This window comes from Oryctolagus cuniculus, chromosome 11, assembly GCF_051225735.1.
Source record: "Oryctolagus cuniculus isolate XC-2025 breed Fujian yellow rabbit chromosome 11, ASM5122573v1, whole genome shotgun sequence".
In the NCBI taxonomy this organism is placed as follows: Eukaryota; Metazoa; Chordata; class Mammalia; order Lagomorpha; family Leporidae; genus Oryctolagus; species Oryctolagus cuniculus.
This window is the reverse complement of record NC_142877.1, coordinates 71,913,668-71,941,460: the sequence shown is the minus strand read 5'-3', so window position 1 is coordinate 71,941,460 and position 27,793 is coordinate 71,913,668. Positions and strand designations below refer to the sequence as shown.

The 27,793-nt window shown below is 42.9% G+C and overlaps 1 protein-coding gene across 3 annotated transcripts; it reads right to left on the bottom strand.

Annotated features, from left to right (window-relative positions):
* Positions 1-1,768: 1,768 nt before the first annotated feature.
* On the bottom strand, positions 1,769-27,775 carry YEATS4 (YEATS domain containing 4). 3 transcript variants are annotated; one of them, XM_008256771.5, is made up of 7 exons: positions 27,453-27,775; positions 24,466-24,585; positions 15,969-16,035; positions 15,781-15,875; positions 10,765-10,857; positions 10,588-10,675; positions 1,769-2,417 (listed from the first exon to the last, which is right to left on the bottom strand). In XM_008256771.5, the coding sequence occupies exons 1-7, from the start codon at positions 27,501-27,503 to the stop codon at positions 2,248-2,250; spliced, it is 684 nt and encodes a 227-aa protein (XP_008254993.1). In that variant the 5' UTR covers positions 27,504-27,775; the 3' UTR covers positions 1,769-2,247. The 3 variants fall into 3 exon arrangements, with proteins under 3 accessions (XP_008254993.1, XP_089164787.1, XP_069908713.1); XM_089308661.1 differs by lacking the exon at positions 24,466-24,585 and having other exon boundaries at positions 27,453-27,764; XM_070052612.2 differs by lacking the exons at positions 15,781-15,875; positions 15,969-16,035.
* Between the last annotated feature and the right edge of the window lie 18 nt (positions 27,776-27,793).

Genomic DNA, 27,793 nt, shown 5'->3' with positions numbered 1-27,793 from the left:
TCAATACTTTCTTTAAAAAAAAAATTTGAGAAGCAGAGACAGAGTTCTTATTTGCTGGTCCCCCCTCTAAGAGCCCACAAGAGCCCACAATTGTCCTGGGATGGGCTGATGACTAAAGCTAAGAGCTAGGAACTTGATCCAGGTCTTCCATATGGGTGACAGAAATCCAATTACTTGAACCATCATTGCTGTGTCTCAGAGTCTGCATTAGCAGCTAGCTACAGTCATGAGCTGGAACAGGGTAGGGGACCCAGAAACTGCACCTGCACCCATGTGTAAGATCCAGAAGTTTCCTGGCTCCTGGCATTGGATCTACCCAGCTCCAGCTGTTGCAGCCATTTGGGGAGTGAACCAGTGGATTGAAGACTTCTCTCTCCGCCTCTCCCTTTGTCTCTGCCTCTCTCTAACTCTGCCTTTCAAATAAATAAATAAATCTTAAAAAAAAAAGACAAAACAGTTTAAATATGGGCAAAAGATTTGAATAGACATTTCTCCAAAGAAGATATAGAAATGGCCAATAAGATGAGAAGATTTACAGTATCATTAGGAAAATGCAAATCAGAACCACAGTGAGACTTCACACCTACTAGGATGGATGGCCATGAGTTTTAACAAAAAAGTTGGTGAGGATATGGAAATAGTGGAATATCCATACACTGCTGGTAGGAATATCAAATGACGTAACTACTTTTGAAAACAGTTTGGGGGCTGGCGCCGTGGCTCACTTGGTTAATCCTCTGCCTGTGGCGCCGGCATCCCATATGGACGCTGGGTTCTAGTCCCGGCTGCTCCTCTTCCAATCCAACTCTCTGCTGTGGCTGGGGAAGGCAGTGGAAGGTGGCCCAAGTGATTAGGCCCTGCACCCACATAGGAGACCAGGAGAAGCACCTGGCTCCTGACTTCGGATCAGCACAGCGCTGGCCGTAGCGGCGGTTTGGGGAGTGAACCAAAGGAAGGAAGACCTTTCTCTCTGTCTCTCTCTCTCACTATAACTCTACCTGTCAAATAAAAAAAAAAAAAAAACAAAAACAAGAAAAAAAAAAAACAGTTTGACAATTCTTCAAAAACTTTAGTTACCCAATAACTCAGCATTTCCTCTCCTAGATAGGTACCCAGGAGAAATGGAAATATGTAGTAATATGTATAATTGCCACCCCAAAAGAAAAACACAGATGTTCGTTAACCAATGGATAAATAAATGTGGTATATCTATATGACTGAATATTACTTAGCCATAAAAATGAACTGCTTGGGGCAGGTATTTGGCCTAGTGGTTAAGATGCTGCTTTTCCTAGGCCATTAGCAGGGAACTGGATCAGAAGTGGAGTGGCTGGGACTTGAACCGGTGCTCATACGAAACATCAGCATTGTAGGCAGCGGTTTTACCCACTATGCTACAATGCTGACCCCCAACTTTGGTCTTCTAAACCAGTATATTCTTGGGGTCTAATCCGGCTAGGAGGATGGTTTCTCATGTCAAGGCTCCCCTAGTATAATGGCACTTTTCCCTCCAGTTTAGGATCTATCCCCATGCCTTCCCCAATAGTACGGGCCTGGTAGGCATGAAGCATAGAGGCAGGAGGAAGCTGAATGATGCCTGGAACAGTAAGTGCCATTCCAGAGGGTCCAGGCAGGAATTTCAAACCACACAGACCTCTGCAAAACCTCTTAAAAGATGTGAGGTCACAGCACTACGAAGGTATGTTCGTTGTATTGAAGGAATGCCAGAAAGTTTTCAAAGAGGAAGAAACACATCAAGAGGCACAAACAGGATCTGTAAACTACATTTATTGACTATGTACTGGGCACACCATATACAAGACAGGTAACATGGGGGCAGGTAAGAACTTGAGAAATTAAATACACAGGCTAATTTTACCACTAATTCTAACTACTAAAGAAATACACACAAAATTTGTACAAGTTATTCTTCGTAATGAAATTTTGATACCTGTCAAAGGACAATAACCTACACATATACTAAAATAAAAATATTTTAAAAATTGTGCTTAACATCATAGAATTTCCCCAAAATGGGTTGGTAAAATCCTATGCAGGATTCATCCTCAATGAACACGTATTTCCCATTAAAGATTGCTTGAGCAGTACAAATACTTTGACTCCATTGCCGAGAATCTAGTCAACAACTACATATACAGTTCCTCTAAGAAACATCACAGCATTTTCATTAAGTCCTTTTCTCCATCAAAGTCCACCTTATTTTTAGCAAGTTCTTTTCAAAGCCATTTATATGTCTTTTGTCTGATCATCTTCCTCAAGTTTCCTGATTTCATTTTTTAAACAATTTATAGTTTCACGACTTGCTTTTAATCTCTCCTTCAGCTCTGCAATTTCAAAGCTTGTTTTTTTCTTGGCAGCTTCTAATTTTTCTCTAGTTTTCACTTCAAGTTCTGCAACTAAGGAAAACATACTTTTACTGAATTATTTAATTTTTCTTACATTTAAAATATGTCACAGAATCACAAACAGCACTTTCTTCAGTCAATGTTCCCCTGATAAAATACGGACAACAGAAGATCGTAAACATCAAATGTGGCGGGTGGGGTAGGAAAGAAAGTCTGACTTCCCAACAGACAAGCTCAGACGTTTTCTACAGCTAAGAATGAAACTCTGGTTGCGGAGGCACAGTTTATAGTTGGAAAAAAGGGACCATACAAACCCAAGAGACTTCAGCTAGTAAGATGAACTCACTTTATAAAAGTATTCTTAAATTGATGTACAGGTGAACTTATATAATCAAAATTATACTATCAAAATAAGCCCATATCTTTTTTCTCAAAGAGGCAGCACTGACTGCCTGAATTTGAATTCCAGCTTTACAGTTTATTAGCTGTGTCACTCTTAAGGTTTTTCACCTCTCTATGATAATTTTCTCGTTTATAAAGCAGAAATTATAATGGGAAACAATTCATAATATTGTTAAAATTTTAAATGAATTAATGTGTATATAAAATATCCACATGCTGCCTAGTACATAAAAAGTACATAAAAAGTCCTATCGAACTATTATGATGATAGGACATTAAATGATATCTGAAATAACCTAGCTGGCTATATAACAAATCACTAAAGAAAATGTCATTACTACAAAATACCAATTTAAATATGTTACTTGAATAGTGTAGCATTAAGAAAAATGCCTGTATATATCCAACATTTCCATCTGGTGGACATTTTAGGTAATTGCTGCTGCTGATTTTTAAAGTATAAGAGTATATCAAGTTCACGAGGAAAAATTAAAAGGTAAGTCTACTTTGGGGCCAAAAAAGGCTGGTATTGCGGTGTAGCAGGTAAACATGCCGCTTGCAATGCTGGCTTCCCATATTGGTGCCAGTTTGAGTCCCAGCTGCTCTGCTTCCGATCAGGCTCCTTGGGAAAGCAGCACAAGATGGCCCAAGTGCTTGGGCCCCTGTCCCCCATCATGGGAGACTCAGAAGAAGCTCCTGGCTCTTGGCTTCCATCTGGCCCAGCCCTGGCTATTGTAGCCATTTGGGGTGTGAACCAGTGGGTGGAAGATCTCTCTCTCTCTCTGTAACTCTGCCTTTTAAATAAATAAATCTTTAATAAAAAGTAGAATTAAAGGTAAGTTTTTATATACTTGAGTACTTCCATTTTTTAAGATTTATTTATTTACTTGAAAGGCAGAGTTTCAGAGAAAAAGGGAAAGACAGATCTTCCATCCACTGGTTCACACCCTAAATAGCCACAACACATGGGGCCGGGCCAGGTTGAAGCCAGGAGCTTCTTCCAGTCTCCTACATGTGTGCAGAGGCCCAAGTATTTGGGCCACCTTCAACTGCTTTCCCAAGCAATTAGCAGGGAGCTGGATAGGAAGTGGAGTAACCAGGACACAAACTGGCACCCACACAAGAGGGTGGCATCACAGGCAGCGGCTTAACCTGTTATACCACAACATCATTCCCATTTCTTTCTACAAACAATGCTGCATACAGTCATTTCTTTATATTTGTTGGATAATCAATATATTTATAGGATAAATTTCTCTAAGTGGAATTGCTAAGTCAAAGGATTTATGTAGGCCGGCGCCGCGGCTCAATAGGCTAATCCTCCACCTAGCGGCATTCTAGTCCTGGTCGGGGCGCCAGATTCTTTCCCGGTTGCCCCCTTCCAGTCCAGCTCTCTGCTGTGGCCCGGGAAGGCAGTGGAGGATGGTCCAAGCGCTTGGGCCCTGCACCCCATGGGAGACCAGGAGAAGCACCTGGCTCCTGCCTTCAGATCAGCACGGTGCGCCGGCCACAGTGCGCCAGCTGTGGCGGCCATTGGAGGGTGAACCAACAGCAAAGGAAGACCTTTCTCTCTGTCTCTCTCTCTCACTATCCACTCTGCCTGTCAAAAAAAAAAAAAAAAAAAGGATTTATGTACTTGTCAAGTAACTTTTTTTATTTGACAGGTAGAATTATAGACAGTGAGAGAGAGACAGAGACAGAGAGAAAGGTCTTCCTTCCATTGGTTCACTCCCCAAATGGCCACTACGGCCGGTGCACCGCATTGATCTGAAGCCAGGAGCCAGGCTTCCTCCTGGTCTCCCTCGCGGGTACAAGGCCCAAGCACTTGGGCCATCCTCCACTGCCTTCCCGGGTCACAGCAGAGAGCTGGAATGGAAGAGGAGCAACCGGGACAGAATCCGGCGCCCATATGGAATGCTGGCGCCACAGGCGGAGGATAAGTGAACCACGGTGCGGGGCCCTCAAGTAACTTTTTTTTAAGATTAATTTTTATTTGTAAGGCAGAGTTACAGAGAGGGAGGTAGAAGCAGAGAACTTCCTTCTGCTGGTTCACTCTCCAGATGGCTGTCGAGAGCTGGGGCTGGGCCAGGCCAAAGCCAGGAGCCAGCACCCAGGAGCTTCTTCCAGGTATCTCATGTGAATGCATGGGCCGAAGTAACCAGGCTGCCCTTTGCTGCTTTCCCTGGCATACTAGCAAGCAGCAGGATTTGAAGTAGAGCAGCCAGTTCTCAAACTGGCACTCATATGGGACACTGGCATTGCAGGCCAGGGCTTAACCTGCTATGACACAATGCCAGCCACTCAAGTAACTCTTAGAGGGTCTACCAAGTTTTAATTCCACTAGTATTATATATTTGTTTCCCTACAAATAAACCTAAAAGATAAAAAAACAAAAACAAAAAACAAACATTATTTCAGGGGCCAGCTTTGTGGGGCAGTGGGTTAAGCTGCAGCTTGGGATGCCAGCATTCCCTATCACAGTGTTAGTTTGAGTCCTGGATGCTCCCTTTCTGAGCCAGGTTCCTGTTAATGCAGCTGGGAAGGCAGGAGGCGATGCCAGAATACTTGGGTCCCTGTCACCGATGTGGGAGACCTGGATGGAGTTCCTGGCTCCTGGCTTTGGTCTGGGCCAGCCCTGGCCATTGTGGGAATCTGGGGAGTGAGCCAGAGGACAGACCACCTCTCTCTGTGCTTCAAATAAACTAATCAATAAATAAATAACATCTGTAAAAAGATTATTTCAAAGTGGTCTTAAATTGCATTTATCTTATTATACCGAAGCCAACTAAAATTTTTTTCTATGTTTAAGGCATATCTCCCTTCTTTTCTATGAATTGCTTTCCCCTTGTTCATTTTTCTATTGGGTTACTGGCCTTTCTTACTGAATTTATAGGAACCATTGATTTGTATATTAAGAAAACTAATTTACTTGTGACATTAGTGCAACAGGTTTCCACAACTTGTCTGTCTTTGGTTTGTTCACAATACATTAAAAAAATTTTTTTTATGGGGCCGGCACCATGGAGCAGTAGGTTAATGCTCTGTCTGCTGTGCCAGCACCCCATATGGGCGCCAGTTCTAGACCCGGCTGCTCCTCTTCCAGTCCAGTTCTCTGCTATGGCCTGGGAAAGCAATAGAAGATGGCATGCCAGTATCACATGAAGTGGCTTTACCTGTTATGTCACAACCCTGACCTTGCTAATTTTTTTTCTTTTAAAGAATTATTTATTTACTTGAAAATCAGAGTTACACAGAGAGAGAAGGAGAGGTAGAGAAAGAGGTCTTCCATCTGCTGCTTCACTTCCTAATTGGCTGCAACTATGCTGATCTGAAGCCAGGAGCCAGGAGCTTCTTCCTGGTCTCCCACGTGGGTGCAGGGGCCCAAGGACTTTGGCCATCTTCTACTGCTTTCCCAGGCCATAGCAGAAAGCTGGATCAGAAGTGGAGCAGCCAGGACTTGAACAGGCGTCCATATGAGATGCCAGCACTGCAGGCGGCGGCTTCACCCGCTACACCACAGCACCAGACACTCATTTTTTTCCTTCTTTTTTATTTTTTATTTTACTTTTTCATTTTTTTTTTATTTTATATTTTTTCTTCTATTTCAAACCTTTGTGTCGAGGGCTGACTTTCAATAGATCACAGCGAGGGAGCTGCTCTGCTACGTATGAAACCCTGACCCAGAAGAAGGTCGTCTACAAATGGTTTAGTGCCAGGTTCCCCACAAATGTGCGGTGTGTGATGGGCAAGAGGGTGGCCCCCTTTCCGGCCGTGCCCCGTTTCCAGGGATGAAGGGCTCTCTGCACTGGACCCTGGTCCCAACCACTCATTTTTTAAAATATTTATTTGGCCGGTGCCGTGACTCACTTGGCTAATCCTCTGCCTGCGGCGCCGGTACCCCAGGTTCTAGTCCTGGTCGGGGTGCTGGATTCTGTCCTGGTTGCTCCTCTTCCAGTCCAGCTCTCTGCTGGGGCCCAGGAGGGCAGTGGAGGATGCTTGGGTCCTATACCCGCATGGGAGACCATGAGGAAGCACCTGGCTCTTGGCTTCAGATCGGCGCAGCGTGCCGGCCGTAACAGCCATTTGGGGGGTGAACCAACGGAAGGAAGACCTTTCTCTCTGTCTCTTTCTCTTTCACTGTCTAACTCTGCCTGTCAAAAAAAAAAAAAAATAAATAAATAAATAAAATAAAAATTAAAAAAAAAAAGATTTATTCGCCGGCGCCGTGGCTCAATAGGCTAATCCTCCACCTTGCGGCGCCGGCACACCGGGTTCTAGTCCCGGTCGGGGCGCCGGATTCTGTCCCGGTTGCCCCTCTTCCAGGCCAGCTCTCTGCTATGGCCAGGGAGTGCAGTGGAGGATGGCCCAGGTGCTTGGGCCCTGCACCCCATGGGAGACCAGGAAAAAGCACCTGGCTCCTGGCTCCTGCCATCGGATCAGCGCGCTGCGCCGGCTGCAGCGGCGGCCATTGGAGGGTGAACCAACGGCAAGGGAAGACCTGTCTCTCTCTCTCTCACTGTCCACTCTGCCTGTCAAAAAAAAAAAAAAAAAAAAAAAAAAAAAAAGATTTATTCATTTAGTTTGAAAATCAGATTAGAGACAGACAGACACAGGGAGATCTTCCATCCTCTAGTTCACTCCCGAGATGGCCACAACAGCCAGGGTTGGGCCAGGCTGAAGTCAGGAGCTTCATCTGGGTCTCCCAAGTGAGTGCAGGGACACAAATAATTGGGCCATCTTCTGCAGCTTTGCCCAGGCCATTAGCAGGGAGCTAGATTGGGAATGTAGCAGCCAGAACACAAACTGTCCCAGCTACTGCGACTTAATCTGCAACACAATGCCACATACACCCCATCACCAATTTCTTTTGAAATCCATGCGTATGAGAGGTCTTAAAAAAAGTTCATGGAAAATGTGCATTTGGAGGCCGCGGTGGCTGTGGCGTAGCGGGTAAAGCCAGCGCCTGCAGTGCTGGCATTCCATATGGGCAATGAAAGAGACAGACAGAAAGGTCTTCCTTCCATTGGTTCACCCCCCCAAATGGTCTCTACGGCTGGTGCACTGTGCTGATCCGAAGCCAGGAGCCAGGTGCTTCCTCCTGGTCTCCCACGCAGGTGCAGGGTCCAAGCACTTGGGCCATCCTCCACTGCCTTCCCGGGCCACAGCAGAGAGCTGGACTGGAAGAGGAGCAACCGGGACAAAATCCAGCACCCCGACCAGGACTAGAACCTGGGGTGCCAGCGTCGCAGGCGGAGGATTAGCCAAGTGAGCCACGGCTCCAGCTGGCTGCTCCATTTCTGATCCAGCTCTGTGATATGGCCTGGGAAAGCAGTAGAAGATGGCCCAACACCTTGGGTCCCCGCACCCTCATGGGAGACCCAGAAGAAGCTCCTAGCTCCTGGCTTTGGATCAGCTCAGCTCCAGCCATTGTGGCCATTTGGGGAGTGAACCAGTGGATGGAAGACCTCTCTCTCTGCCTCAGCCTCTCTGTAACTCTGCATTTCAAATAAATAAATCTTTAAAAAAAAAAAAAGTGCATCTGGTGCAAACTTTTTACAACAAAATGAACTTACTTTTAATTCCCTTTTACTATGAACTTTCTGAAGACTCCTCTGGCATGGCATTGTGACACAGTTGGGATTAAGCTGCTGCCTGCAATGCCAGCATCCAGTATGAGCACTAGTTGGAGTCCCAGTTGCTCTACTTCTGATCTGGCTGCCTGATAACGACCCTGAGAAAGCAGTGGAAGACAGCTTAAGCCATGCCACCAAAGTAGAAGACCTGGATGGAGTTCCAGGCTACTGACCTCTGCCTGGTTCAACCCCAGCCACTGTGGCTATTTGCAGAGTGAACCAGTGGATGGAAGATATCTCTTACTGTCTCTCCCTCTCTTTCTGTAACTCTTTTTAATACACAAACAAACCTTTTTAAAAAAAAACCCTCTGGGACATTTCAGCAATAACAGGAGTCTGTATGTCTGAGTTTTAAATCTAGTCAAGCACACCTGATTTTAATTAATTGTCAAAAGAATAGCATTCACAGTAGACAAAACAAATTCTTGTTATTAAATTTGTGATTTTTTTTTTTTTGGCAACTCAAGGATTACAAGGGTCCTGCTGTATTTAGAAGAAGTCCTGGGCTAATCAGCAATGAGATTTTTGGGGAAAACATTTTAAAACTTCTTTTAGCTTGTTCCAGGTTTCTGCTCCCTATTTATTGTTTATATAAATAAAAAAGGAAAAGTTTATTTTTAATTTCCTAAAGAAGTCTCAATTTAGAGGAAATTAATTTGAAGGTTATTCTGTTAAAAAAAAAAAAGACTTAAAACTTATTTGAAAAGCAGAGATACAGAGAGAAAGAAACAGAGACCTCTCTCATCTGCTGGTTCACTCCTGAAACATATGCAACACCTGGGGCTGGGCCACCTCAATGCCTTGAACCTTGGAACTCATTCCAGATCTCCTATGTGGATGGCGGGGACCCAGGTACTTGAACAATCACCTGCAGTCTCCCAGCGTGTGCATTAGCAGGAAGCTGGAACTGGAAGCAGAGCCAGGACTCAAACCCCACACATCCTGACATGAAATGTAAGTGTCCCAAGAGGAGTTTTAATCCCTGTGGTCAAACACATGTACCTATTATGTGATCTTTTAAAAATGTTAAGTCTGATAATGTCTCTCCCCTGCTCAAAACCCACAAATGACTTCACATCTCATTCAGCTTAAAAATCTAAACTCCTAAATAAATGTTATCCACAGTCCCAACATGACTTCATCTCTTGTGAACTTCTCTAGTCTCATCTCCCATTCCTCTTTCCTTTCTATTCTTCTCACTACACTAGCCTCTTTCTTGGTCCGTAGCCATACCAGCTACACTTTCACCTCAGGGCTTCTACCTCAGATCAGTACCATGCCTCTCTAGGTACCAAATGCGTTCCTTGACCTAATTTTCAGAGCTCCAACCATTTCCTACCAAAGGTGCTTCTGACCTACTTTATTTTTTTTCCACAGCACCCAATCATTACCTTATACTTCACTGTTCTATTTATTTAATACCTGTCTGTCTCCTATTAGAATAGAATGTAAGACCCAGGAGGGTGGAGCTTTATGTCTAAGTTGGACACTGCTCTATCCTCAGCACATAATACTGCCTGGCATAAAACCTGTGTTCAGTATAAATTGTAAATGAATGAATTAAAGATCAAAGGAATGACTGAATGAATAGTAACATCACAGATAATTTAGGGATGGCACATAGGTGTCATCTTAAATGTCAACCACAAATCACTGGCAGTCGATGCACTGGTGATGTACAGAGGATTCTGAGGACACATCAGCTTGGGGAAACTATTACATGACCTTCAATGTGGCATTCAGGTTTTCATCATTAAAGCATTCACTTGAAACTGTCTATAAAATGACATTGGTAAAAACGTGACACAGATTCTTTCATAGTACACAGTACACAAAATATATTCTGCAAGGTCCTTCACACAAATTTTGTTAGCAAAGACCAGTAAACAGAAAATGACTAAGTAACAGGCTAGACTAATAGAAACTGGACTTAAATGTAATTAGGGAACAAAACAGACCACCAATGTTTCAGACAATGTGAGAATCTTTCACTATTTTGAATGCTGGCACAATTTAAAACATCCTTTTTTTATAAGTTCTACACCAATTTTAACTCCTAAAAAATTTACTTATATCATTAAAAAAAGATTTACTTATTTAAAAAAGATTAATGCTCAATAATACAATCCTTTCACACATATTACGGATTATATTGCTTTTCAGAATTAAGAAAATGTGGCACTTACATTCTGTTTCATGCTTATAGGCTCCTAATGTTAGCTGACGAGATGTTGTTAATAATTGCTGCATCATTGCTGTTGGATCTTGAAATATCTAAGGTGACAGAATTTAAAAAAAAGTCCAATAACTTCAAAGATTACCAACTTGTTTTAAAAACTCTTAGTATTATTAAATCTTCTTACCATTTCATCATAGAACTCTGAAACCACTGTCTTTTTTCCCAGCATTGCATTAGTGTCTGATTGAAACAGTTTTAATAAATGATATAGGGTTACCTGTGAAATAAAAAGAGTCACATCTGTGAAATGGCTTGTACCACCATTGTGAGACATTGTCACTTCCTAAACTGAATTAGAGATTGAAACCTATCAGCTTCAGAATCTTATTTCAATTGCAACTTATTGAGGTCAATCATCCAATCTCTCTGCACTTCTGTTTTCCCACTGGTTACGACCATCCATCCATTCTATTTTGATGAATGTTTTTAAGAAAATAAATAAGGATATGTTCAAGAACATCTAGAGATAACTGTAAGAAAATATAACACAATATTCAGTAATCGGAATTAAACTGGGAAATCACTAAGACATAATTTTTTTATTTACAAAATCAATACTGGATTGTGATAGTTATCAGTGAAGATTAGAGTTTACAAATTTATTGTGGGGGAAAAAAGAATTAGTATTTTCAAATGAAATGTCCAATACTAAAATGTTCAGTGAGGGCAAGATAACCTCTTCGGGGATCTATAAAATTACTACATAAATGATATAAAAAGTAAAAAAAAAAAAAAAAAAGCTGGTCAGTGGTAATTCATTTGGCAAGAGCATATCTTCAAATACTTAAATATAAGTGCAGTAACACATCAAAGGAAAAGTTGTGCAGTACAATGTTAATCATTTCAGTGAAATAAAACCTAGCTGGCAACAGAGTTCATGTTTTAGTTACAGAAGATAATTTAGAAGCCTCAAGAATCTTCCAAAAAGTTACGTAAAATCATTAATAAGGGAATGCTATTCTTCTAAACACAAAATACGGAGTAAAGGAAATCAGAAAATTACAAAAATTCTTGCAACTGATTTTGAAAAGTATCATCAACTCCCTTTAAAGACAATCTAACTGAATTTGTAGAAATGTCGGGCTTCCCTGGACATGATTCAACCAGAAGTATCCTATTTAAAGGACATTTTCCAGGTTCAAGTTGGTGCATTAAGAATGTGGAGGCAGAAGGGAAATTCACAGAATTCTAAGCACACTAATAAAGACAAACAATCTAAAAATAAGAAAGCATGAATCATATGCCATCTTTAAAATAGATAGCTTAGCGATTTTCTAGAACAGACAGAAAGTAGATGAGACAACAGTGAAATGGTGACAAAGCATAACAGAGAAAAACCACAACCTGAAAACTTAAGGAGGAAAACTGCATCAGTTGGTGGGAGCCAGAGTGCCCACGAGCTCCGGAGTTGGCAGTTACTAAGATGAAGAATGTCATCAAGTGCGGGCCTTTTGACCCTCCCTTCCCCCTTCGAACAGATTAGAAAGCATATATCTAGAACTTTTCACCCCAACAAATCAAGTATGAAGGGAAAATAAAGACCTTTTCAGTGAGCAATGTTTACAAAAGTTTATTTCTCAATAATCTTTTCTGAAGAAATTAGTTCAGCAAAATGAAAAAAAGAAACCTGAAAAAAGAAAAGGGGGGGGGGAATGGTGCTGTGGCACAGTGAGTTAACACCCTGGCTTGAAGCACCAGCATCCCATATGGGCGCCAGTTCTAGTCCCAGCTGCTCCTCTTCCAACCCAGCTCTCTGCTATGGCCTGGGAAAGCAGTACAAGATGGCCCAAGTCCTTGGGCCCCTGCACCCACTTGTGAGACCCAGAAGAAGCTCCTAGCTTTGGATTGGCGCAGCTCCAGCCACTGCAGCCATTGCAGCCATCTGGGGAGTGAACCAGCGGATGGAAGACCTCTCTCTCTGTAACTCTTTCAAATAAATAAATCTTAAAAAAAAGAAGGAATCATCTGTCATCACTACCAGCTGAAAGATACTATCTAAAGTTGAGAAATCTAAAATTAACAGTTTAAATATATGAGATCCACGGGAGCAATTTCTACAAGAACTGAAAAACATTAATTGCTAAAAAGTAGTTTTCCTGGGGAACAGGTAGGAGACAGGGAAACACGATTTCACATATTTAACTGTATCACCCAGAAAGATACGTTGAAATCCTAAATCTTAGCACCTGTGGATGTCATCTTACTTGGAAATAGGGTCTTTGCAGATGTAGTTAAGAAGTTAAAAGGAGGTCATCAGACAGGCCCTAATCCAGTCTGACTGGGACCCTTAAGGAATGGAGATACTGACAGGGAGAGAGACAAGCTCCTATGACAACTGACATAGAGACAAGAGTTATGCTAACAAAAGCCAAGGAATGCCCGAGGCTATCTGGAGCTGGAAGAGGCAAAAAAAAAAAAAAAAAAAAAAGATTCTTCCTTGAGGCTTTGAAAAGAACAGGAATATTCCTGACCTCCAGGAATGTGTGAATAAATGTTTACTGCTTTAAGCTCCCTCCCAGATAGTATTTTAAAAAGTCTTTTAAACCATGTGCACATCTAATTAAAAAAAATTCTTTTACAATCATGTCATAAAACTGTCCTTCCCTAAATTTATTATTTAGACTTCCAAAGGCATACAAATACAGACAATAAACAATTTCAAGACATGTTTCTAATTTTGAGTAGTATTTGAAAATTCTTAGAGCAATGAAACCGCCTCTACTAGAAATTCCTATTTCTAAGAATGAAACCCAATTTTAGCATTTTGCTTTTAGAAAATTTACAGTGGGTTAACCTATAACAGATTATTGGATAACAGAAGTTAACGATAAATTACCTATGTCTTTATGTTTTAAATAAACCTTAATAGATGACATATTTTCTGTAAGAGCCAACTACTAAAAAAGTATAACTGTTTCATTATATCAAAAGAACGCTGTAACTTTTTTTAGGAAACAAAATTTAGGCCTATGTAGATCTTCTATGGGAATGTACCCAATAGATTAATCACTGCAGAAGTCCAACAGGTGATATTACTTTACCTTTCCATACATGACTTTGAGAGCTCGCCCTCAGAGGTTACAGGCTATATGAGACTCCTTTCACAGAAAATGTTTCCAATTGTGTTGGCATGGGGCAGATTTGTAGGCAAAGGTAAAGAGCAAATTCTCAAAAGGAAAATGAAAACAGGACAATCTCAAAAGTGAAAGTAAGTGTCTGGTCTAGGAACATCATGGGCTCCTCCATCTCTCTCAACATCCGCATTCTGTGCTCTTCTCTCCCTCAAACTATTCTCATTAATGTCAGGCATGTTTCATTTCTGTATCCTTCACAATCCCTTGAACAACATCTTGCAAATAATGCACATTTCATAATTTATTGCCAAACAGAACAGAATGTCTGTGAGAGGTCTACAAGGACAGTAAGAATAGCAGGGGATATGGAAATCCCACCACATGAAAAATATTTAATAAGCTATAGATGTTTACTCAGGAGAAAAGAAAACTAATGTAATGAAGAGTTGGAAAAGTTTAAGGAAGCATAACATAAAGTACAGCTTCCTTAAAATTAGAACTTTTAGGGACCAGTACTGTGGCATAGCAGATAAAGCTACCGCCTACAGTGCCGGCATCCCATATAGGTGTTGGTTCGAGTCCTGGCTGTTCCACTTCCAATTCCGTTCTCAGCTGTGGCCTGGGAAAGCAGAAGAGGATGGCCCAAGGCCTTGGGCCCCTGCATTCGTGTGGGAAACCCAGAAGAAGCTCCTGGCTGTTACAGCCAAATGAGAAGTGAACCAGTGGATGTAAGACCTCTCTCTCTCTCTCTGCCCTTCCTCTCTCTGTGTAACTCTGACTTTCAAATAAATAAATAAATCTAAAAAAACACAAAAAACAAACAAACAAAAAAAACAAAAAAACCAGAACTTTCAAAAAATGTAATCTGATAAAGGAATGAGCTGATTTTTTTTTTTTAATATTTATTTATTTATTTGACAGGTAGAGTTACGGACAGTGAGAGGGAGAGACAGAGAGAAAGGTCTTCCTTCCGTTGGTTCACCCCCAATATGGCTGCTGCGGCTGGCGCTGTGCCAATCCGGAGCCAGGAGCCAGGTGCCTCCTCCTGGTCTCCCATGCGGGTGCAGGCACCCAAGCACTTGGGTCATCCTCCACTGCCTTCCCAGGCCACAGCAGAGAGCTGGACTGGAAGAAAAGCAACCGGGACTAGAACCTGGCGCCCGTATGGGATTCCGGTGCCGAAGGCAGAGGATTAGCCAAGTGAGCCACGGCGCCAGCCCAAGCTGATTCTAAGACAAAAATCAATAGTGATGAAAGTCAAAGTCCCGAAACTAGAGTTAACCCCGAGCCACACGTATGTGCAATGAAACAGCCATAAATTATTTCGGACCCCACTTGTTTTTAAAAAGGAAACAGACAACTTAGTTCTGGTCACAAGAAAAAGTACCTGAAAGGGTGTTTGGTCTGAAAGCAAACACCTGGGTTCAAAAACTAACCCTGCCACAATTACTTAAACTGAGTGTTTCTGAGCACACGACTTAACCTGAACCTCAGTATCCTCATCTCTAAAATGAGAATTTCCTCAACTTCACAAAGTTGCTGAGGGATCAAAGTGAATGTTTTGGGAGATTTTTTTACATTATCAAGGAACAATCTGACAAGAGATCACAACTGAAAAAGTCAATGGTTATAAATAAGAACTCATAAAAAAATAAAGCTGTTAGTACTGATGGCAGTTTGAAAAGGCAAAAAGATTGTTCTTAAGACTTTCATCATAAAAACTGAATACTCCCTTTTCAGAGAGCATATGGACTCAACTTGTGTAATATGAACAGCCAAATGACACTAATGAATTTTGAATGCTTTTTTTGTTGTTGCAGTAATCATCTGATTTCCATGGTTTCTTTCCAATGCAATTATATTCTTTATTTCCATGCTTGAGAAAAAACAATGGGGGGTGGTTTGAAAGGCACTTCACCCAAAAATGGAAAACCTTAAATCATGGCAAAATACACCATACCATAAGATTACATAAAGTACATCTGAATGAACACTAGATATGTATTAATGGTTGTTACATTTTAACATTTGCTTGGAATATACATTTGCAAAACAACATTACTCACAGGTCTTTCATTAGGGTCAATAAAAAATATCTTAATGATTATTTCAAATTCACCCCATCCTGTTTCGGTAATTTCATACGGAGGTTTCGTAACAACTGGAAAGAGTAAAAAAATTAAAATTGTAAATGACTGATTTAGTTTCCTGTATCTTTTTAACTTTATATACAAGTCAAAAAACTGTTCTGTACCTCTTAAAGGATTGCCATAGCTTTCGTGCAATTTAAATTGGATTTTCTTCACATATGCTGACATATCCTAAAACAGAAATTATTCTATCATGTACAAATGAAAAGTAGGATGGAAATACATTGAACATATACACCTAATTTTGTAAAACACACTTTAAAAAAAAAAGATTTATTTATTCATTTGAAAGAGTTATAGAGGGCGAGGGAGAGACAGAGAAAAAAAACCATTTGCTGGTTCACTCCCTAGTGGCCTCATCAGCTATGGCTGGGCCAGGCCAAAGTCAGGAGCCAGGAGTTTCATCCAGGTCTCCTAAGTGGTGGCAGGTGCTCAAGCATTTGAGCCATCTTTTGCTGCTTTTCCAGGGACATTAGCAGGGAGCTGGATTAAAAGTGGAGCAGTCAGGACTTGAAATAGCATCAGTTTGGGATGCTGGAGTTGCAGCTGGCGGCTTGACCCCACTGTACCGCAACGGTGGACCCACAACACACTTTCTCTCAAATTTATGGAACACATTTTATTTTTTAAAAGATTCATTCATTTCTTTATTTGAAGAGTAGGGTGACAGAGAGAAAGGTGGTCCAGGAGCCAGGAACCAGGAACACCAAATTACAGAGACAGAGAGAGAGAAAGAGAGAAGGGAGAAAAAGAAAGGGGCAGAGAGAGATCATCCACCCTAAGGTTTACTCCCCAAATGACTGCAATGGTCAGGACAAGGCCAAGTCAAAACCAGGAGCCAGGAGTTTCAACTCCCACATGAGTAGCAGGGGCCCTAGGACCTGGGCCATCTTCCACTGTTTGCCTGGTGCATTAGCAGGGAACTGGGTCAGAAGTGGAGCAGATGGAACTCAGGCCAGCTCAGATGGGCTGCTGGTGTTGCAGGCAGTGGCTTAACTCACTGCACCACAATGCTAGGCCCTGCTCCCTGAATTCTTTTCTCATGTGGAAGCAAAAACTTGGAGCAAGCCCAGCTGGGGACTGAATTCCTCACAACAATTAGACCTTATAGGTCAAGAATATGCCCTTGCATGAGGGTGACCTCAGTGGCTCCCACTGAAACCATGGACAGCAAGCTTCCCAACACTGCATAACACACTAACAGCTGACAATAGTCATCTGCCCACCTATATTGCACAGTAACGTAATACTTGTTTGGGATTAGGAAAAAATCTGCTGCCATGTCTTTCCAGAACCCCTGATACAACTAGACCTAACTTGTGGCAGCCAAGATTGTAAACGGAGCCTGTGCAGATCCCCTCAGACTAACCCGAGAGTTACCTAGTGCTTCACTGTCATGTTAGGTGACACACATGCTAGGTCTCTCACATGGGTGCCAGGGGTGAAACACTACAGCTACCTCCTGCTCACTTCCCAGGCTCATTAGTAGAAAGCTGAATCAGAAGCAGAGGTCAGGATGTGAAACTGGCACTCCAATATAGGATGACAACACCACAAACTGTGGCTTAACCCACTGAACCACAACACCAGCCCCATGCAACCCCATTTTTTTAAAAGCACAAATTACGAGGGCCAGCATTGTGGCTTAGAGGGCAAAGCTTCCACCTATAACACTAGCATCCCATATGGGCACTAGTTCAAGTCCTGGCTGCTCCATTTCTAATCCAGGTCCCTGCTAATGTGTCTGGAAAGCAGCAAAAAATGGTCCAATTGCTTGGGCCTCTGCACCCAAGTAGGAAACCCAGAAGTTCCTAGCTTCTGGTTCCAGCCCCATCCAGCCTTGGTTGTTGTGGCCACTTGGGGAGTGAATTAGTGAATGGATGATCTCTGTCTCTCGCTCTCTCTGTAACTCTGTCATTCAAATAAACAAATAAATCTTGAAAAAAATTATACCCTCTCTGTAATTCTGCCTTCCAAATAAATCAATCTCAAAAAAAAAGGGGGGGAGGGCCTGCCGAAGTGTCGCATTAGGTTAATACTCCACCTGCGGCACTGGCATACCATATGGGCGCCGGGTTCTAGTCCCGGTTGCTCCTCTTCCAGTCCAGCTCTCTGTTGTGGCCTGGGAAGGCAGTGCAGGATGGCCCAAGTGCTTGGGCACCTGCACCCACATGGGAGACCAGGAAGAAGCACCTAGCTCCTGGTTTCGGATTGGCGGAGCTCCGGCCGTGGCGGCCCTTTGGGGAGTGAACCAACGGAAGGAAGACCTTTCTCTCTGTCTCTCTCTCTGTCTGTAACTCTGTCAAAAAAACAAATAAAAATCTTAAAATAAAAAACAAAAACAATTATACTGGAGGCAATTTTTTTTTAAAACAAGCCTGTTGTGAATTCTCTCATAATTTATAGTACATAGAACTAAATTATGCTAATTCACTTGTTTTGCATATTCTGCTTTTAGATACCACAATAAACAATACTGTAAATCAATTTTGATTTTTCCACTAACAGTACATTTCTAGTATTTTTAAAGAAATAATCACATAAATCAAGGCAAATCTAATAAATCAAATAGATACTATATTATATAATGCTAAAAACAAAAAATCTAGGGCCAGTTCTGTGGCGTAGCAGGTAAAGCCACCACCTACAGTGCCAGCATCTCATATGAGTACAGTTCAAAACCCAGCTGCTCTATTTCTGATCCAGCTCTCTGCCATGGCCTGGGAAGGCAATCAAAGATGGCCCAAGTGCATGGGCCTCTGTATCTGTGTGGGAGACTCAGAAGAAGCTCCTAGCTTCGCATCAGCTCTGCTGCAGCCATTGCAGCCATTTGAGGAGTGAACCAGCAGATGGAAGGTCGGTCTCGGTTTCTCTTTCTCTGTAACTCTGCCTTTCAAATAATAAATAAATATTTAAAAAGAACAAATAATTCAAAACAACCTAAAACGAATTAAAATCTCTCTCTTTCTGTGGCTCTGCCTTTCAAATAAATAAAATAAATCTTTAAAAAAAAATCTTGCATCATAATGATTTATTCTGAAGTAGATTTTCATATGCACCTTTGAAGACTTTTTGTGGGACTATTTCACTACTTCTACAAATCTTTAAGTGACCACCAATACTGCTATACCAGCTAAGTATACAATGGTAATTAGAGAGTCTTGTCCACAGGCACAAGGCACTTACTGCTGAGTAGAGGACACTCAGTCTAATATGTGTTTTTTTGTTTTCTTTTGCTTTTTAAGATTTATTTATTTATTTGAAAGGCAAAGAAATGGAGAGAAGAAATGAGAGAGAAAGATCTCCCATCCACTGGTTCACTCTCCAAAAGGTTGCAATGGCCAGGGCTGGACCAACCCAAAGCCAGGAGCTTCTTCTATGTTTCCCATGTCAGTGTAGGGGCCCAAGCACTTGGACCATCTTCTGCTTCTTTCCCAGGCACCTAAGCAGGGAGCTGGATCAAAAGTGGAGCAGTAGGGACTTGAACCGGTGCCCATATGGATGCCAGCACTGCAGGCAGAGGCTTAACCTTCTGTGCCACAGTGCCGACCCCCAATGTAGTATGAAGAGGTCTACTGGGACAAGGTCTGTAGTTGGGTCCCGATGTGGTGGTTAAAAAGGAATTCCAGTGGCCAGCACTATGGCGTAGCAGGTACAGCCACCACCTGCAATGCCAGGATCCCATATTGGTACCTGGTCCCCGCTGTTTCACTTCTGATCCAGCCCTCTGCTAATGCACCTAGGAAAGCAGCAGAAGATGGCCCAAGTGCTTGGGCCCCTGCACCCACGTGGGAGACCCAGAGGAAGCTCCTGGCTCCTGGTTTCTTTGGCCTAGCTCTGGCCATTACAGCCATCTGGGGATAAAGACATATAGTGTGTTTGGGGAGCAATGAGTTAAGGAGTTTAAGAGTCCCTTTGAGACTAGTTAATTTGAGAGTAATTTAATATTAATAGAATGTAGAGTAGGAAGAAATGATGAGGCACAGGTAAGCGATAAAGCTGTGAGGTAGGAGAGGGAAAGACCATGGCAGGCCTTCTAAAACGTGGTGGAGAATTCTAATTTTATCACGATGACAATTCGCTATGCAGCAATGCCAGCTCCAAATTGTTTTTTTTTTTTTTTTTTTGACAGGCAGAGTGGACAGTGAGAGAGAGAGACAGAGAGAAAGGTCTTCCTTTGCCATTGGTTCACCCTCCAATGGCCGCCGTGGCTGGCGTGCTGCAGCCGGCGCACCACACTGATTCGATGGCAGGAGCCAGGTGCTTCTCCTGGTCTCCCATGGGGTGCAGGGTCCAAGCACTTGGGCCATCCTCCACTGCACTCCCTGGCCACAGCAGAGAGCTGGCCTGGAAGAGGGGCAACCGGGACAGAATCCGGCGCCCCGACCGGGACTAGAACCCGGTGTGCCGGCGCTAAAGGCGGAGGATTAGCCTAGTGAGCCGCGGCACCGGCCTCCAAATTGTTTTAATAACAGCTTTATCGGGGCCAGCGTCGTGGCTCACTTGGGAATCCTCCGACTGCGGCGCGAGCATTCCATATGGGCGCTGAGTTCTAGTCCCGGTTGCTCCTCTTCCAGTCCAGCTCTCTGCTGTGGCCCAGGAGGGTAGTGGAGGATGGCCCAGGTGCTTGGGCACCTGCACCCGCATGGGAGACCAGGAGGAAGTGCCTGGCTCCTGGTTTTAGATCGCCGCAGTGCGCCAGCCGTAGTGGCCATTTGGGGAATGAACCAATGGAAGGAAGACGTTTCTCTCTGTCTCTCTCACTAACTCTGCCAGTCAAAAAACAAACAAACAAACGAAACAGCTTTATCGAGATATAATTCACACACCATACAATTTACCTATGTAAATATACAATTCAATGGCTTTTAGTATATTCAGAGTTGTACAAACCATTACTACAATCATTTTTTTTAAAGATTTATTATATTTATGGCTGGCGCCGCGGCTCAATAGGCTAATCCTCCGCCTTGTGGCGCTGGCACACCGGGTTCTAGTCCCAGTCGGGGCGCCGGATTCTGTCCCGGTTGCCCCTTTTCCAGGCCAGCTCTCTGCTGTGGCCTGGGAATGCAGTGGAGGATGGCCCAAGTGCTTGGGCCCTGCACCCCATGGGAGACCAGGATAAGTACCTGGCTCCTGGCTTTGGATCAGCGTGGTGCGCTGGCCGCAGCACACTGGCCGCGGCGGCCATTGGAGGGTGAACCAATGGCAAAAAGGAAGACCTTACTCTCTCTCTCTCTCACTGTGCACTCTGCCTGTCAAAAATAAAAAAAAAATAAAAAAATTAAAAATAAATAAATAAAGATTTATTATATGTATTTGAAAGTTAGAGTTACACAGGGAAGGAAAGGCAGAGAGAGAGCAAGGTATTCCATCCACTGGTTCACTCCCAACTGGATACAACGGCCAGAGCTGCGCAGATTAGAAGGAAGGAGCCAGGAACTTCTTCCCGGTCTCTGACACCAGTGCAGGGGCCCAAGGACTTGGGCCATCTCCACTGCTTTCATAGACCGTAGCAGAGAGCTGGATTGGAAGTGAAGCATCTTGGACATGAACCAGCGCCCATCTGGGATGCAGGCACTGCAGGCAGCAGCTTTACCTGCTACACCACAGCGCCACCCCACCACAATCAATTTTGGAACAAGTTTATCACACCAGAAGAAACTCCATACCTATTAGCACTCACTCTTGATTCTCTCCACCTCCCACCTATTGGCAACCACTAGTTTATTTTCCATGTCTATGGATTTACCTATTCTGGATATTTCATATGAATGAAATTATATCCTATGTGGACTTTTCGTTTGTATTTTTTTCACGTAGCAAAATGTTTCCAAGTTTCGTCCATGTGCTACCATGTATCATTCTTTCTTTTTATTGCCTAATAATATTCTGCCACATTTTATTTATCCAGTCATTGGTTGAGATTATTTTTCCCCATTTTTGGCTATTATGAATAATACTGCTATAAACATTCATGTACAAGTTTTTGTGTGTAATTTGAAGGCTTTGTTTTATTTTTTATTTACTTGGGGGAGGGGGACCTCTTTCACCTACTCTTTCACTCCCCAAAAGCCTTTCACAGCCGGCTCTGAGCTGCACCAGACAAAAGCCAGGAACTAGGAACTCCATCTGGGTCTTCCACATGGGCAGCAACAACTTAGCTACTTAGTCATCACCTGATGCATTTGCAGGAAACACAGGGAGGATCTGAACCCAGGCACTGTGATGCAGGATACAGATGTCTCAAACGACACCTTAAGTGCTGCGCCAAATGCCTGCCCCTTTGAGAGGTTTTAAATAGAGGAGCTCTTCATTCAATAACTACCTGTTGAATACCTACTGCTTACTGGCTATGTTCCAGGCACTGAAGATTTATCAGCAAAACAAAATTAACAGCAACCAGATTAAACTCATAGAGCAGATCTTTCACAATTTCTGATGGTCTTATAACCACATTGTCATTTTAAGTATGAGCTGCCAGTCCTGAAATATCTGGTTCAACCCTGCTACTTTGAGGTGTGATGTCTGGCATTCTCACTTGAAGTATCAGCTGCTATTCCTGAAACATCTGATTCACGACTATGTTAACTTAAGATGTGATGTTTGGAAGGAATGCCTTTGCTTGTATTTATATCCTACTAGTTCTTGTTTTCTTAATATTAATTAGAAAACATTTCTGGGAAATTGATTTCTACTAACAATTATATGATGATGACAGCTCTTAATTCTTTCAAACTTACTTGGCGAAATTTTTACAAAGGGCCTATTTTATACTCAGCAAATTACTTTAATAGAATAGTATAGTTCTGCTTTTTTGCATCACCATATGATTATTCCTCTGCACCCAACTCTGCCACTGCCAGCCTCTATCAGACACCAGAGTAATGGGGTCCCCATTCCTGAACTGTGAACCTCCTAACTGTAAGTCAAAATAAACCATTTCCTTCCCAGGAAAAAAATGGAGGGCGGGCGGGCGTTGTGGTACAGCACTTTAAGCTGCTACTAAGCTTGCAATCAACATCAGTGTCTGAGTCCCAGCTACTCGACTTCCAATCCAGTTTCCTGCTAACGCATCCTGGAAGGAAGAAGATGGCTCTAGTGTTTGGGCTCCCAGCTTTGGCCTGGCCCAGCCCTAGCTGTTGTACACATCCTGGGAGTGAACCAGTGGATGGAAGAGTTCTCTCTGTCACTCTGCCTTTCAAGTAGATGGAAACAGACATCTTCCCTCTCTTATTTTTAACAGGGATCACTTTTCAGTTAAATTTCAACACCTAAGAATAAATGTGTGTTGATTACAGAGTTCAACCAATAGTATTAACTAGAACAAAAAAAAATACTAAAAGGGATAAAGTATTAAATTGTACATCAACAGTCAGGACAAGGGCTGATCAAGTCACTTTTTCTCATAGTGTCCCTTTCCCTTCAACAGGTTTCCTTTTTTGTGGTTGGTTAGTTGTCACTGATCAGGGAGAACATATGATATTTGTTCCTTTGGGACTGGAAGAGATGTACAATTTGGGACATGCTCAATTGGACTTGCCCCAAATGGTGGAGTTAGAAATGTGCCAGGGGATTCCAATACAATCCCATCAAGATTGCATGTACCAATGAGATCTCACTAGTCCAAGTGATCAATTTCAATTCACAACTGATCACACTGATAGGTCTAAGAGTCAAAGGGATCACACAAACTAGACTAGAGTCTTCCAATACTAACTGATAGAATCAAAAAGGGAGAGAACGATCCAACATGGGAAGTGGGATACACAGCCGACTTGTAGAATGGCAGATGTCCTAAACAGCACTCTGGCCTCAGAATCAGCCCTTAAGGCACTCGGATCTGGCTGAAGAGCCCATGAGAGTATTTTAGGCATGGAAAGCCAAGACACTATGGCAAAAAACAAAACAAAACAAAAAAAAACAGAACAAAACAAAAAAACACAACCTAAATGAAGGTCTCTGCGAGTGAGATCCCAGTAGAAAGAATGGGCCATCAAAGAAGGAGGTACCTTTCTCTGAAGGGAGGATAGAACTTCCACTTTGACTATGACCTTGTCTAAATAAGATCGAAGTCAGTGAACTCAAGAGGCTTCCATAGCCTTGGAAACTCATGACTAGAGCCTAGGGAAATTTCTGACACCATAAACAAGAGTGTCAAATTGTTAAGTCAACAACAGGAGTCACTGTGTACTTACTCCTTATGTGGGATCTCTATCCTTAATGTGTTGTTCAATGTGAAGTAATGTTATAACTAGTACTGAAACAGTATTTTACACTTTGTTTCTGTGTGGGTGCAAACTGATGAAATCTTTACTTAATATATACTAAATCGATCTTCTGTATATAAAGATAATTGAAAATGAATCTTGACGTGAATGGAATGGGAGAGGGAACAGGAGATGGGATGGGTGCGGGTGGGAGGGAAGTTCTGGTGAGGAAAAAGCCATTGTAATCCATAAACTGTACTTTGGAAAATTACATTTACTAAATAAAAATTTAAAAAAAGACATGTTTTCATTTAAACAAAAATAGAATTTATCTTCAAGCAAAACAAATTGTAGCTTCAAAAAAAAAGTTATAGGAAAAATGAGTGCCTACCTCATTTCTATAGGGCTTTACATACACCGTCCACTGATGTGTGTGCCCATCTTCTTCTCTTTTCTTTCCAAAATATCGAGCGACATTACCATAAACTATTGGTTTAACAATAGTTACTCCCTAAAAGAAAAATAATTTAAAAACCATCAAGTTTTTTTCATAAGTTTTTCCATTACCTAAATAGAAAGCATGAAAATTCTGAAAGCTTATTAAAGAATCCCAGTCTAACAATCTAGAGTTGTTATAACATGGATTTCTTTTAAATGAATATCAGACAGTTACCATCATTTTATAGTAACATCGGATTAATTACAACGTTTCCACTTTGAAAATGTTATTTAAATTGCCACATAAACCATTTTGACAGTTTTGTTAAAGGGAACACAAAAAGCCCTGGGCATCGATATAAAAATCACCAATTTTGACTGGCATCCCCTGATGACAATATCCTTAGTCTATGGCAGTGTTCCCAAAGCATGGGGCAAATATCAAAAGCAGTTTGTGAGAGGATTTTAGATAGAGTAAGGGCGAACATTTTTCACTTTATTACTTTGTGTTTACTTTAATCAGTATGAGAAAGATCGTAACTGTAACTAGAATTTCAAATCCACAGTTTCTAAAATATTAGTGCTTAGGGAAGCTTTGGAAAACTGGATCAATTTAAAGGTGTCACAATAAATGTTACAGTAAGATTCAGCCAGGGCAAATACGGTAAAGTGGTGCCTGTATAATGCAGCCTGGTCAGCACCGGCTGATGCATGTCTGCTCCATTTGTGCTCAGCTCTGAAATGCAGATGCATGTTTCTCATCACATTTGACAAGTATAAAGGAAGTTGAGTGTTGACACAGTCAGACGGAGGGTTTAACATTTTTAAATGAAAACAGTGACAGTTCCACGTGAATGTAAGACCAACTGTTCAACAGTAGGAATGTATATGATGGACAAAGAGCAAGATATACCTTGTGGAAAACAACCAACAAAATTAGTAAAACAAAAGGAAAATGAACAAAAGGGAAAAACTTAATTGTGGTTGGATAATTAACAATGAAATCCAACATTAAAATCTAAAGTTAGTTCAAAAGGCAAGCAGTTTGAATAAAAAGTTAAATAATCATAGTAACTACTACTGCTGACATTTTTATGGTGAGCAGATAGGAATGCGGGTTCAAGGCCTGACTGCGTACAAGCACCCTGATGTGGTGAGTGCGTAACAGACCCCATAGCTGCTACGGTGTTGCTAGGAACTTGCAGTTCAGTGAAGAGAACGCTCACCCAGAGGCTACCTGGAAGAAATTTATCTAAATGGGAAAAAGATGCCTAAAAGAGCACATAGTAATCAGTGAGGAAGAGTAATAAATCCCCTAACTTTGAACTTTGTGTCATTATTTTTGGTGAAAAAGCATTTGAGGACTGCAAAATTTAACTTCGCAAATTGCTCTGCACTGAAACCTAGAAACTTTTAGAACCCAACACAATTTCAACTAGAGAAAGTTCTCTTTTTCCTCCAAATCTAATGTTTTAACCCTTTGTCCGATAGCAGCTTCCTATCAGTCCAAACCTTGTCCAGAAGGTTGGGCAAAATGTATGTTTATGTCTGAGATAGTGAACTCTGGTATCTCTTTCCCCTTCTATATTACAAATCAGTATTTTTTTGAAATTTTTAAAGAATTTCCACCATGTGTGGATATTAAAACACAATGTGGCACTGGCAATTCATATAAAGCGTAGTCTTATAGTAAAGGTGTATGCAGTTTCATGAAAAAGTTAACCAAAAGCACACTTAACACTCTTAAACTTTTCCCACCTAGACTGACCATGTCCAGTTACAACTTGAATATAAAAAACTCAAATAATTTATTTTTATACAGCATCTAGGGGCCGGCGCTGTGGTTGCAGGTTAAAAAGCTGCCTGTAGTGCCAGCATCCCATTAGGGCGTGGGTTCTAGTCCTGGCTACTCTACTTCCAATCCAGCTCTCTGCTGTAGGCTGGGAAAGCAGTAGAAGTTGACCCAAGTCCTTGGGCCCCTGCCCCCGCCTGATAGACACGGAAAAAGCTCCTGGCTCCTGGTTCCTGGCATCAGATAGTGCAGCTCCGTCCGATGCGGCCACCAAGGGGGTGAACCAGTGGATGGAAGACCTCTGCCTCTGCCTCTCTGTAACTCTGTCATTCAAATAAATAAAAATCTTTTTAAAAAACACAATGTAATAATTTTAGACACACTATAATTAAGATAATGCAAAAAATAATATGACAAGGAGGACTCAAAAAGATCTACAGACTAACTAGATTGGTGCACAAGTAGGCACACACTGGGGGCAGCACAAGCCATGATTCAAGCACTTGCGTCCCTGCCACCCACATGCGAGACCTGGATGGAGTTGCAGGTCCCTGGCTCCAGCCTGGCCCTTACGGGTATTGGGGGCAGTGAACCAATACATGGGAGATGACTGTGCTTGTCTTTAAAATGTAAAGAAGTTTTTTTTTTAAAGTGGTCGATTTCTTTTTTAGAGAAAAATCTCCTTTCTGCGCTAAGAACCAGGAGGGGGTAGGAACAGGTTCTCAGCATCAGGAGCAGCCGCCGTCCACCGCTTCCTAGATGCCGGGCAGGCACAAGTGTTGTTCCTCGCACGCATCCAGTCGTCTCTTGCCGGCCGCCTTGGCGTCTCGTGAACCACGGCCAATTTCCTGAACTTCCTACGCCTGGGTGCCTCCGCGGGGCACCCGCCTACCGGGGACCTGGGCGGGCAGCAGCGTCGGGGCTCCCCAAGCCCCCGCTGGTCGTGTCTGTGTTCTGGCGGGGGTGGGGGTGGGTGGGGGCGGTGACGCGCCGAAGCTGGGGACCAACAGACACTGCTTTTTCGCTCTCCGCCTTTGGCTCGCTCTCCGCCTTGAATTCGCGGTTCAAATCCCCGGGGAGAAGGCGCGAAGGGGAAACACGCGGGAGAGAGCGCCACCCCCGGCAGGGCGGCGCGGGCCGGCACTGACCTTTACTCTCCCGCCGGAGTCAGGCCCAAATTCGGCCATTCTCTTGAACATATTGTCCCCCGGAAGAAGCCGCCGCCGCCGCCGCCGCCAGGGAAAGAGACTGGGGCCGGCGGGGTCGCCGCTGCCCTCAGAGGGCCCGCTCCTCCCGCGCGGGCGCAGGCGGAGGCTTTCCGGCTAAGGGAAGGCGAGTCACAGCGGCTCGAGGCGCGCAGCTGCCGCCAACCCTTCCAGGCGGACGCCGTCCCTGAAGGCCATTCAGCCCCGGCGCGGGAGGAGGGCAGAGCGGGAGGAGGGGCGACGGCGACGCAGTACGCAGGCGCGCCGGGGTGGCGCGCGCACGC